Raw genomic sequence first — 13985 nt, 5'->3', positions numbered from 1 at the left:
CATTTGCATATATTTTTCTTAACTTTAAAATTAAATTGATGGGACAGACCTCAGCTGAACCGCTAACACAGTCACATGAGTGTTCTTGCCAATGTCTGAAACAGACCACATCTCATACCAGATACCACCACCAATTGGAAATCACCTAATGTAAAGAAATAATGTAACATCCCAGTTTGCAAATGTGAAAACATAGAAGCCCACAGTAGCCAATGTAACTATATAACATCTAGTATAGAATCTAGCATTATAAATCAATGAATAAAGCCCTCAGGGTTACCCATGTACATTTGGCCTGTTCAATCAGAGAGAAAAAACCCTGCTTGACTGTTTACCGATCGATGGTGTTTTTGAACATCCAGCTCATCATTATCGGACTTCCTGCCTGTGGCTGATTGGCTGACAGACTGACCACTAACGTGGGTGTGAGGGGATGTGAGAGAGAGAAGCGGATATCTTCTATTTACGCTTTGGCCCCGTATACAATAACAACCCAAACCCACATATCACTTCATTCAAGACAATCACTAACAGTTTGTTATGTTTGACGTGTGTGTGTACAGCATGTGTGTGAGGAAGAAGAAAAAAAATCTGTGTTAACGGTGGTTTCCATATGGTGAATCCCATCCAAGGTAAACTGAGTGAGGAAGCAGGCCCAAACCAACAGCAGTGCCACACAGATAGCAGACAGAGCAGGAAACAGCAGGGAGCAGCACACAGGATTCAATGACAAAGTAGAGATTTCAGTTTCCCTCCCGTGATCATTTCACTGACAGAGACAATTCTATAGTACGTGTGAATTCTTTCAGGGGATAGGAATGGACTACCACTGAGTGGTGGTGAAATAGCCAGTAATTGTTTTGACATCCATGATTACGGATGCTGATTGATCTAATACAATCAGGAGACTTGAACACAGACACACACACAACATTGGGGGAGAATGAAGTAATAAAATCAAATCATAAAACACCATTCACATATCCACCAATCCAGCACAGATCTGGTCCTGTTCCTAATCTTTCTCTATTGGGTACATTAATATCAGTTATTTCAGAATAATGACTAATTCTTGCCTCGTCACTGGAAAGCAGTGAGAGATAGAATGTCTGTGTGTCCTGTCCTGTGGCCCGGGGTGAAGAGATCAACAAGGGGTCGAGGACAGAGGAACGCTGGACAGACCGGAGGATATCCTGCTTCCACAGGAAGTCGCGTCCGGCGTCCACTACGCCCCGATATCGACCGCCACGGATGGTCAGTCTGGGGGGGGGGTATTAATAAACATAGCCAAGGCTCCGACTATGAAGTAAGCTATTATTCATTTATAAATACTCAGATGGTATCAATGAAATATAGATTGTTATGTGGATATATACCTTACTTGAAGACGTTTCTTCAAGGTATCCCTCTGTGAATAAATTCAACGTGGCACAGTTGGAGAGGAGTATTGGCAAATAATCTGCCAAGAGTCTCATTAAGACAGTCCAAAACGGAGTTGTTTGGACAGACTCACAAAATGCAAACACTACAATTACTTAATCAACCTGTGTAATAGAGTTGTGTGGTTTCATGCTTGATTATACTCCTGACCACAGATGCAACAACAGTTTGTTTTAGAAGCTATTTCTTCTTCTTTCACTCCCTCTCATCACTCTTTTTCTCTCAGCAACACTTCTGATTGCATTGCGTAAAACCACATTCCTGTCTTCTACCCTCCTCCCATCCCATCTACTCATTAATCTTCCACTTCTTCTTCTATAATCCAACATAAAAAATGGAAACCATAGGTCGTATATATGACGTAAACACATATGCAAATCAGGCTCTTGGGTGTACAGTACAGTTGGAGGTAGAAGATGGTACTGATGAGGCATTTTTCTTCTTTCTTTGTGCTGATAAGAATTATATAATCTAACAAATGGCATCAACATGTAAAGCCCAGTAAAGGTCTACAGTAAAGATCAGTATCTCTTACTCATCTATTTCAGCCTGTTTCGATTGCCTCTGTCTCTCTAGCCCCATTTATACCTGGTTCTAACATGCGTCTTTTGTCCTGATCTTGTCCACATTCTGATTGTGCCCTCATTTTTAGACAGGTGTAGATAACTAAAAGGTGTATTGTGATCTGTTTGTGATCAGACCTTCCCTTACAAAAAAATATTGCAGTTTTGAAACTGCAATCTTTTTTCATAAGAGTTATAAGTGTAAACAGACAAGATCAGGTCAAGATCAGGACGAAGGACGCATTTTAGCAGCAGGTATAAACTGGCCTTCTGTCCTCCACCCCGGTCCCCATGTCTCCTCCTCTCTACTCAGATAGAGTATCAGATATCAGATATGAGTGAGTATATTAATTTATCTCTATCTTAGTATATCTTAGTTTATACCATGGCATTGTTGAATACTCTTTTCTTATTGGCTTGAAGGGCATTCTAGAGCATGCATTATTTCCCTATAATGCACTGTATATGTGCATGGTAGAATTTAATGGCTATAGTTAATTTTTACATGTTTTGTTTGAGCTGCTTTTGAAAGCAAAAGTAGAATTGAAAACAGTACTGTTATTGTTGAATTCGATTTTCATAATAGCAAGCTAGGATTGATGGTTTGGTTAAACTACCAAGTCTGTTTGTTTGGTTACCACGGCAACTACTGTAGCTATCTAGTAAACATCCTAGCTACACTACCTTTCAAAAGTTTGGGGTCAATTAGAAATGTCCTTGTTTTCGAAACATCAAATTGATCAGAAATATAGTGTAAACATTGTTAATGTTGTAAATGGCTATTGTAGCTGGAAACGGCAGATTTTTAATGGAATATCTACATAGGCGTACAGAGGCCCATTATCAGCAACCATCAGTCCTGTGTTCCAATGGCACGTTGTGTTTGCTAATCCAAGTTTATCATTTTAAAAGCCTAATTGATCATTAGAAAACCCTTTTGCAATTATGTTAGCACAGCTGAAAACTGTTGTGCTGATTAAAGAAGCAATAAAACTGGCCTTCTTGAGACTAGTTGAGTATCTGGAGCATCAGCAATTGTGGGTTCGATTACAGGCTCAAAATGGCCAGAAACAAATAACTTTCTTCTGAAACTCGTCAGTCTATTCTTGTTCTGAGAAATTAAGGCTATTCCATGCGAGAAATTGCCAAGAAACTGAAGATCTCGTACAACGCTGTGTACTACTCCCTTCACAGAACAGCGCGAACTGGTTCGAACCAGAATAGAAAGAGGAGTGGGAGGCCCCGGTGCACAACTGAGCAAGAGGACAAATACATTAGAGTGTCTAGTTTGAGAAACAGACGCCTCACAGGTCCTCAATTGGCAGCTTCATTAAATAGTACCCGCAAAACACCAGTCTCAACGTCAATAGTGAAGAGGCGACTCCGGGTTGCTGACCTTCTAGGCAGAGTTGCAATGAAAAAGCCACATATCAGACTGGCCAATAAAAAGAAAAGATTAAGATGAGCAAAAGATCACAGACACTGGACAGAGGAAGATTAGAAAAAAGTGTTATGGACAGACGAATCGAAGTTTGAGGTGTTCGGATCACAAAGAAGAACATTTGTGAGATGCAGACCAAATGAAAAGATGCTGGAGGAGTGCTTGATGCCATCTGTCAAGCATGGTGGAGGCAATCTGATTGTATGGGGGTGCTTTGGTGGCGGTAAAGTGGGAGATTTATACAGGGTAAAAGGGATCTTGAAGAAGGAAGGCTATCACTCTATTTTGCAACACCATGCCATACCCTGTGGACGGCGCTTGAATTGGAGCCAATTTCCTCCTACAACAGGACAATGACCCAAAGCACAGCTCCAAACTATGCAATAACTATTTAGGGAAGAAGCAGTCAGCTGGTATTCTGTCTATAATGGAGTGACCAGCACAGTCACCGGATCTCAACCCTATTGAGCTGTTGTGGGAGCAGCTTGACCGTATGGTACGTAAGAAGTGCCCATCAAGCCAATCCAACTTGTGGGAGGTGCTTCAGGAAGCCTGGGTGAAATCTCTTCAGATTACCTCAACAAATTGACAACTAGAATGCCAAAGGTCTGGAAGGCTGTAATTGATGCAAATGGAGGATTCTTTGACGAAAGCAAAGTTTGAAGGACACAATTATTTTTTCAATTAAAAATCATTATTTCTAACATTGTCAATGACTACATTTCCTATTAATTTTGCTATATTTCCTATTCAAACTCATTTCATATATGTTTTCATGGAAAACAAGGAAATGTCTAAGTGACCCCAAACTTTTGAACAGTAGTGTACTTCAGTGGATTTGAACACATTTCTACCGGCAAATGAACACATTTCAAGAGGCAAATGTGTGAAATTATAGCCGTGGTATGAAATGAATAATCAACTCGGGGCTCTATGCGTTTTCTGGAAAATAATGCAACTCCGTGGAAGGTCATTCCCACTCAGCTAGCGCGTTGTGGAACACACCTTCCACGTTGTTCATTATTTTCCATAGAATGCATAGCCCCTCGTTGATTATCTCTTACATATCTTATTACGTCTTACCATATCTTAGTATTCATTAGTATACTGTATCTTAGTATATATTTTTGCTGTATATACACATAGATTGCAATTGGATTACTGATACAGTGTTATTTGGGTTGTTGATTCGTTCTGACATTTCTTGATTTCTTGTTTAAATTGTTTTTTTAATGTTTGTGTACTTGTTTGACATTTTACTGCACTGTTAGGAGCTAGTAACACAAGCATTTCGTTGCACCCGCTATAACGTCTACAGACCAATAAACTTTGATTTGAGGGGTAAATCCCAGTGGAGCAGGAAAGGGAAATAAATGCTGACCAGCTCAAAGGAGAGAAGAGAGAAAGAAAAGCAAGAGAGAAAAGAGAGAGAGAGAGAAGAGAGAGAGGGGGAGAAAATCAGTTTAGACGACAGTCATTACTCTGTGATCCCTGTGATCTGCACTCGCTCTCTTATCAGTTCAGAAATTCTTCTTCTTCCTCCCTTGTTCCACTGATCCCTCCAGTGATTCCTGATATTGTTCTTTTTCATCATAAGAGAAAATCATGTCGTGACATCTCTCTCTAGACCTCGTCATATCTTTTACATCTCTGTGACACATAACAGTTGTTATGACATCCATCCTCTATTCCTCCTTCATCCTCTGTTCCTTTCATTCTCTATCTGGGGTCTTGACCTGTCTCAGGAGGAATCAAGGACCCATCCCTAAACACTATCAGAGCTGAACTGGCCCACCCATCCCCTCCCTATGTGAAGCTGCTTTCTCTCACCGCTATCTTCCACTGCTGCAGACTCATGGGTTAGGGTAAGGGCTAGGGTTAGGTTTGGAGCTAAGTTTAGGGTTAGGGGTAAGGGTTAGGGTTGGGGCTAGGGTAAGGTTAAAGGTTTGAGCCAGGGTTAGAGTTGGGGTTGAGCTAGGGTTAGGGTTGGGGTTATGGTTAAGGGTTAGGGTTGGGGTCAGGGTTAAATTAAAGGGTTGGGGCTACTACTGTAAGTAAAGTGTAATACCTAAACGTGTTACACTTGTACTTACAGAAATCTTTGTACAGTAATAAAAGCACTGTAATGTACATCTTTAAATAAGTTAGTCTAACCAACCAGGGTTGTGATCCTGTCTGTAACATGGTGGGGATGTCAATGGCACCATGCAGCCTCTGCTCCATCCCTGACTGCTGATTAGACCACAGCGACACAGCAGCTCTTTAAATAAACACTCTCTCTCTCTCTCTCTCTCCCATTCGCCCCCTCTCTCACTCTCTCTTTCTCCGCTCTCCCTCTCTCCACAGGCTCCATCCCTTCTCAGGTTATCAGAGGAGCTCCAACCCCAAAGCCCCCAGAGTGCTACACACATTTAACATAGGGAACGAGAGAAGAGATGTGGGTGCTTTGCAAGCACTGGGTATAGTAGTCAAACGGGAGATAGAGGGAGGGGAGTGAGAGGAGGGGGCACAAGCACTCGATGTAGTAGTTAAGAAAGGGAGGGGGAAAGAGGGAGGGGAGAGAGGGAGGGAGAAGTGAGTGAGAGCGGGAGAGAAAGGCGTCCCTATAATTCCTCAAGAGGGGCTTGAATCAAACAGAGAGAGAGAGTGAGAATAGGAGAAGAAGAGGAGGGCGGACCGACGGAGGGAGGTACAGAAGTTTGGGATGATTCTAAGGAGCTGAGACCCAAAACGTTGAGGCTGGAGTAGTCAACTGCAGTCAGAGAGAGAACAACAGATGAAAAAACAAAGCACACGGACTTCTCCCTGACTGACGACGACGAGTGGAAACAGCAGGAGATCGCCACTACGGATACACAAGGCCAACATACCAGCATACCGCTACAATACAAGCTGGTCCCAACTTCACTGACAAGAGTGTGAAGGAATCTGAACTGATACAGAAGGACTAGAAGCGTGAGAACCTCAAGCCAAAACGCAAGGGGAGATTTGAGGGAAGACAGGAGAGAGAGAACAGAGAAGTTGTTAAAGTCAGTGAACGTTGTCCACCTGCCTGTATAAGTGGTTAAGAGAAGGAGAGAGAGTTTCAGTGTAACTTCAAGAAGAGAAGAGAACCACAAGGATCGGAGAGAGGCTCTACCAGGCTCCACGCAATGTGAGTGAGAAACCACAGCCACAGGGAGGGAATTTAACTAACTAAAACGTTCTTTTTTAGATGACTTCTATTCTAATATCTGTGAAAAAGACTCACCATTTTTTTTAAAAATTACTATTCTTGTTAGCATCACTGATAATGAAATGCATAGATAATGTTTCAGACAGGGGTTAAATGTATGCAACTGCCAGCCAAAAAGACAATAGAATAATAGAACAATAGAGCTTCTTCAGAATGTTCTAGATTAGAACATCAGAATATTTCAAGGACCAGCTTGAATATAGTTCAGTGCTATATTAGTAACCACAAGCTAGAGAGGAAGCTAATTTGAAAATACCATAGGGTAATTCATGAATTTCTATAGCGTCAAGATCAAGATCAAGCGTCTCCAGGGTTATGAAAAACAATGAACGCCTCATTTTTCAAAAAATAACAAGCCAAGTACAGCGTGTAAAACAGATGTAGCGGCCAAGTGTAGGCCTATTTTATATCGTGGCACAATGAGTGAGCTAGTTGGACTCTTCCTGCACCCCCGACCTTAGACCTGAACAACAACACTTCACTAACAATGGGAGATTGACGTAGAACACTGTTGAGGTAGCAACGTCTGGCAGCGACACATCTCAAGTGGACCTCTTCCGTAGCGTGGTTAGGGTCAGGGTCAACGGTCAGATGAGGTATGCGGGTGAAGTGTGTTTGTTGGGTAAAAGTAAGAAGATGAATACCAACATATATCCTATATCTATGACCAGGAGTTTATCATGGTCAGGAAAAACTCATTCAGATTCAGATTGTTTAATAGTTACATGTACAGGGTTGCAGGTGTGATTGCAGGGTACAGTGAAAATCTTAGGCTTGCAGGACTAGTGAAATAAAATAATGAAAATGGTAATAAAAAACAACAAATAGAAATAGCACTATATACATCATAACAACTGTGGCAGTGATGAATAAATACATGTCCATTGGGGTGGAGGCAGAGGGGGGGTGACCAGAGGGAGAGCAGCAACATGACCATGATCCTACCAGTACCTAATATGCAGGTGGTTTTGTATCCTGCACCTGTGGAAATGCTGGATGTGTCCGTACTAAAAGTACTAAGAGGAGGAAGAAGAACAATACCCAAACAAAACTGCTTGAATTCTCTAGAGTGTACTTAAATACCACCAAAAAGTTTGTGGGTATTCTTCTCTTTGCTATTAGTTCTACCCTGCACTTGTGGAATTTTGCTCAATACACTTTTACACAACTTCTGAACTAACATTGTTAAGTGCTAGACCTCGGCCCTTCTGGTCTGCCATGATAGATTTATCACATTGGGGCCGATTGGTGCAGAGCAGTGCAAAGCGGTGCTGAGGTCTGAAGTATTTCTGGAAGGAAGGCTGGCAACTGACCCTGGTCCATTGTTCAGGCTGGTTAGGGCAACGCTGAGTAAGGGAGAAGGGGGTGGTGCTATCCTGTCACTGTTAATGGCACATGTCAGTTAGGAGTTGTTACTTGTCGCTGATTCAGGGAAACTTGGTCTATGGTGATTTGGAGTTGTTTTTACCATACTGGAAGACTCAAACACTTTTACAGTGTCTTGAACATAAGGCCATGACATTACTTCTAAGTTTTCTATTTCTAACAAAACATGAACTGCAGTCTGCAATCAGCAGCAAGATAAACAAATGCATTCAGGCACGTGCACAAGCATACACACAGAAGCACGAACGCAAACGCACACACACACACAACACGTGTATGCACGCACACATCCTTTGATTATGTCTCTTACCCTTCATCTTCATCTTATCCATCATCATCCTCTGTGCACCCTTGCCTGGCAATTAGGTTCCTTTCCTCTGGGCCAATCAGCTTTCAGATAACTATCCTGTTCTGATAGAAGATATAAGTGCAGCCTGCCTTCCTCTTCCTCTAACAGATAAAGTCCTCTAACCTCCCTGTGAACTCCCTGGTTCATTCTACCTTTGAAGACTGAACCTCAGCTATGATATGTCTAGGGACCATGTTTGCGATAGACATGAGTTTGAGACTGGTAGAGACTTCTGTTGCACAAATTGGCAATCAAAAAGCATGACCCTATACCTATAAAGATCCACTCATGAAAAGCCAAATCATTTCACATTCACATATGCTTGGAACAGTATTTCCACATCCGAGAAGTAGGGACCATTTTTGCTTTAGCAAACCTGGCTAAACTCTGCCCCATCTTCCCCTCTCTCCCTCTCTCCCTCCCCTCTTCCCCAGTTGACCATGAGTATGAGCGGCACATTGGAGAAGGGGGCTCACCACCAGGCCCTTGACCTCTCTGAGGAGCTCTCTCCCCACATGCACCCCCACCATCACCCCCACCACCACCACCACCTCCAGCACGCCAACTCCCTGGCCTCCACCGCCCCTGTGGGGACCCCCTCCGGGGTGGTGGTGCCTCCCCCGTACTTTGCAGACGAGAGCGGGGGAGGAGGGAGCAACGCTCCCCTGGAGCTCAGGGGCTCTCTGGACTGCTGGGCGTGCTCGGTGCTGGTGACAGCCCAGAACTTGGTCATTGCGGGGATCAACGCCTGCCTGGCCGGACTGGTGTTCGGACTCATCCTCACCCCGGCTATAGTGATGGTGGTGTTCGGGTTCCTGTGTCATTCTACGGTAAGGAGGGAAAGGGATGGGGTCTGTATTCTCCTTCTTCTTCTTCTTCTTCTACTATTCAGGCAGAGACGCTCTCTAAGGACTAACCTGAGGGAAAATTCAGAGGAAAGGTTACTTTTCCTACTTAATTCATACGTTCTTCCTCCAAAATTCCCAAGTGTCATTTCAATTTCACATTCAGAACTCATCTACTGTATATGTCTGAGTGAAGGTGTGTCTGCTAACACAATTATAACATTACATCCTTCGGGAGGTAGCGTCATGAGTAACTAACTAGATAATAGATCAGAATAATATTAAATAATCATATGGTATACAGAGTAGTGATATATGCTGACATTTCAGGAGGGACTGACTGTAAATCATAAAACTCATTACTAAACTTTCACCATCCACCATGAGTTTGGAATATTTTAGCAGAAGATGAGGGTGGAGTTTGGCCCTCTGTGATGCGTTTCATAAGCAGATCAACCAGAGTTTCTCAGTATTTCTCAGATGTTTAAGAACAGGGGTTGCGTCCCAAATGACACCCTATTCCCTTTATAGTGCACTACTTTAGACCAGGGCCCATAGAGCTCTGGTAAAAAGTAGTGCTCTATATAGGGAATATGATGCCATTTTGGATGCAGACAGGGTTGAGACAGACTGGACAGGTTAGGAGTCAAGGGAAAGACTAAAGACTAGAGGGAGGTAGGGATTAGCTAGCCTGGCTGGTCCCATATCTACATGCTTTAGCCAACTCCTACAAATCAAGGACAAGGCTATGTCGAAGAAAACCTTAAAATAGCATGCACAGATTCACAGACAGAATAGGAAAACATTAAGTGCAAAATGAATTTAGCACACTTGAGCTCACAGACAGACAGACGCACGCAGAAGCACGCGCATGCGCGTGAGCACACACCTTTGACCCCACTGAGTACCACTAGTTTTAGGGTCCCACCCTGCCACCCCTACAGGTCATAGTGGGTCAGAGAGTGTAAATGGGAAAAAAAGCCACAGAAGTACTGACCACCTTACTAATGACCGTGTGTGCGTGTGTGTGTGTGTGTGTGTGTGTGTGTGTGTGTGTGTGTGTGTGTGTTCACAGAGACATGTTACAGGATTCCCCTCCCCTCTAACCAATTAGGAACCTTGTGGCACCAGATTAAGGAGGGATTAGGGTGGAGAGGGAGAGAGAGGGAGGAACGAAACAAAAGAGAGAGGGGGATGAGAAAGAACGGAAGGAAGGGAGGAATGTTAAAGCTAGCTAAACAAGTTATCCTGATCTCGCAGTTCGTTGTCACAAAATGTTGAATTCCACAAACTCTGAAAAACATTCACCAACAATTCTGAAAAATGGAAAGGGAATATCTTCTCTGAGCAGCTGCATGAACTTTAAGTTGCATGATACAGTTGCATGATTTCAGAGCTAGACACCCAAAATACACTACACACAACCATGCCCCAATAAGAGCTATGAATATAAAATATTTTCAGAATGTTGGCTGTGGGACATAACCCCCCCTGAAGAGGCCTCAGAAAGTAGAAACAAACATGGACATAGCAACCTCCTTCCCACCACCCCTCCCTCACCACTCTGTGCCTCCCCTCTACATCTCCTCTCCATCTCCTCTCCCTCCCTCCATCCCCCTCCACTTGCTTACCACATGGAGATAAGGAAGGATGACAGCCCCTCCATTTTCCCTCCTGTGCGTTCCTCACACATTCTCTCCATTCTCTGCTACCCGTTCTACCTCTTCTCCCTCACACTAACAACATCACATACCACACCAACAGGCAGCCATTTTAAATATAAAGTTCCATAGATATTATTGTGATGTTTTACAGCTGTGATGTAAGAATGGCAATTAATCACATTTAATCTATGGAAGGGCCCCTCCTTCTTCGTGTGTGTGTGTCAGACTGCAATCTGCTCTGTGTCTGTTCTGCCCTCAGATACACATTCCACCATGGGCACGTCATCGTCTCCCTGCATCCCCTCCTCTCCTCTCCTCCTTCTGTCTGTCCCTGCATTCCTCCTTGACTCCTCCATCCTTCACTTCTCTTGAACATGGGCGCTAAATGACTCTCTCCATCTGTTCTGAGAAGACACCAACAGAAAGCTTTGTTAGCTTCATCAGCTTGTTAGAAACTAGCTTGTTTTAGCAACATTTGCGATCAATGCATTTCTGTTGCATTTACATTGCATTATTAATGTAACAATACAGTTATAAGAACATTATGTCAATCTCTTTGTTTTTGGTGCAACACATTCTTACGGTCATGTGAAAAACAGTAACATAAACAACCCTTGTCCCTCCCTCTCCTCTCCTCTCCTCTCCTCTCCTCTCCTCTCCTCTCCTCTCCTCTCCTCTCCTCTCCTCTCCTCTCCTCTCCTCTCCTCTCCTCTCCTCTCCTCTCCTCTCCTCTCCTCTCCTCTCCCTCCTCCCTCTCCTCCCCTCTCCACTCCTCTCCCCTCATCTTCTCTCCTGCCACCTCTCCTCTCCTCTCCTCTCCTGCCCCCTCTCCTCTCCTCTCCTGTCCCCTCTCCTCCCCTCTACCCAGGTGCGCCCTCAGGGGACGTCCCTCTACTGTTCGGACCTGCTGAGCGACGGGGGCTGTGTGGCCCTCCTGGTGGTCGGGTTCCTCCTGGTCACCCCTCTCCTGGTCCTGGCTCTGGCTGCCTACTGCCGCCTGGCACGCCACCTCCAGCTGGGGCTCTGCTTCATACCTTACTCCAGGGCTGTCTACAAGAACCTGCCCGCTACACGGCACCGTGGCCTGGGAGGGGGCTGCTGTGGAGGCGGTGGGGAGGGAGGGGAGGGAGGAGGGAAGGGAAAGGTCTGGGTGTGAACGGTGAGAGAGGGGAGGAAGAGGCAGAAAGAGAGAAAGACAAGGGGGTAAGAAAGAGAGAGAGGGAGAAAGGAGGGTGAGTGAGGGGGAGGAAGGGCGAGCCAAAACAAGAGGTGGGAGATGGGATGAGAGGGAGGAAATGAAAGGAGGGAGGAATGATGTTAGAGAAGGGAGGAGGAGAAAGAGGAAAACAACCACAGCAGCCAAACCAATATCTGGGAAGACTACAGTACAGGCACCATCGTTTAAAGAACAAAGTAAACCATTCCTCTGGCCTGAGTTCAACCGAAGTAACCTCCCTCACACCACCACGTTATATGGTTTCACTTTAATGTAAAAGTTCCCTTTAATCCATTTATATATTGTGAGAAAATGTTATAGCAGACGGAAAAGGAGCAGGAATTTTTACACTGTTCTAGAAGCAATAAATCAACAGAAAACATCTCAATCACACTGCAGTCTACGTTTAGTTTATTCAGTGAAATACTGGACATTAATGAAGAGTATATCACTGCCATGTATTCACATTTTAGTCATTTAGCAGGACGCTCTTTCCAGAGCAACTAGGGTTAAGTGCCTTGCTCAAAGGTACATAGACAGATTTCTCACCTAGTTGGTTCAGGGATTTGAACTAGCAACCTTTTAGTTACTGGCCCAATGCTCTTAACCACTAAGCTACCTACTGCTCTTTAAGATATTATTAACATTGTTTCAAGACAATGCCTTTAAGCATTTATACACCATGAAGGACATTTTGTGTTTAGTATAGTTTTGTACATGTAATTTACTATGGTTTATGACTACTACTGTATCTTGTACATTTCCTTTTTTCAAATATAGCCTATTTGGAATTAATTGGAGTCGTTTTTCTTTGATAAAAAAACAGAGTTCATTGTGGTTATGCATTCACACACACACACACACACACACACACACACACACACACACACACACACACACACACACACACACACACACACACACACACACACACACACACACACACACACACACACACACACACACACACACACACACACACACACACACACACACACACACACACACACACACACACACACACACATCATTATGAGTTATGCACACTCCTCTCTACAAAGTGTAGGAGAGGTTATTGCATAAGTAAATCACAAGTAGTGCCAGTGAGTACAACTGCTTGGCACGAGGACTTCATAAACACGTTACATAAACTCACTCCAGCTGGATATTATCACAAGTTTAAATGGGACTAATGTGTATTAGTGTCTGGATCCACCAACATAATTTAACAGGGGCGGTAATGATGATGAGGCGAGAAGATACTTGAATGTTATGATCTAGTGCCCTCTTGTGATTTTTCAGTGCATGACAGAATAAGTGCAGAAGTGTTTCAGCATTTCTCTTCTTTTTATTTTATTTGTATATTTTTTGGTTTATAGCACCTGGTATTCCCAAGCAGTCTCCTATCCCAGTACTAACCCAGTGCTATGGCCATAAGCTTATTTTTTTTACCCCGTTTTCTCCCCGAATTAGGTCCCTTGGCACATCTCTACAATTCCTCAATGGTCTCAGAAGGGCCAAAGGTCGAGTCATGCATCCTCTGAAGCATGACCCGCCTGGCTGCCTACTTCTTATCACACTGCTCACTTAACCCGGGTGTCAGCCCAGGGTCAGTTTGCAGGTCCCGGCCCTGTACCACCAACTGAATTTTGCTCTACCCGGAGTACCCCTGAAGTACCCCCTCATGTGAACTTTACCAGTAGGCCTATGGTCTCATGAGTCTTCTCAAGTACCCCCTGTGTATAGGCCACATACCCCCAGGGGTCCTAGTACCCCTGGTTGGGAACCACTGCGCTAGAGCACAATGAGCCAAGGAAAACCTCACTGGCCAAACCCTCCCCTACCC

At 44.0% G+C, this 13985-nt stretch overlaps 1 protein-coding gene across 1 annotated transcript; it reads left to right on the top strand.

The window, feature by feature from the left end:
- The first annotated feature begins 6033 nt into the window (after positions 1-6033).
- LOC123482929 (transmembrane protein 88-like) lies at positions 6034-12079 on the top strand. Its single transcript, XM_045212162.1, has 3 exons — positions 6034-6598; positions 8849-9244; positions 11792-12079. The coding sequence occupies exons 2-3, from the start codon at positions 8855-8857 to the stop codon at positions 12077-12079; spliced, it is 678 nt and encodes a 225-aa protein (XP_045068097.1). The 5' UTR covers positions 6034-6598; positions 8849-8854.
- The last annotated feature ends 1906 nt before the right edge of the window (positions 12080-13985 follow it).

This window comes from Coregonus clupeaformis, unplaced genomic scaffold (genome assembly GCF_020615455.1).
Source record: "Coregonus clupeaformis isolate EN_2021a unplaced genomic scaffold, ASM2061545v1 scaf0001, whole genome shotgun sequence".
Classification (NCBI taxonomy): Eukaryota; Metazoa; Chordata; class Actinopteri; order Salmoniformes; family Salmonidae; genus Coregonus; species Coregonus clupeaformis.
Note: the sequence above shows the minus strand (reverse complement) of the source record. Positions and strands in the feature narration are given on the sequence as shown.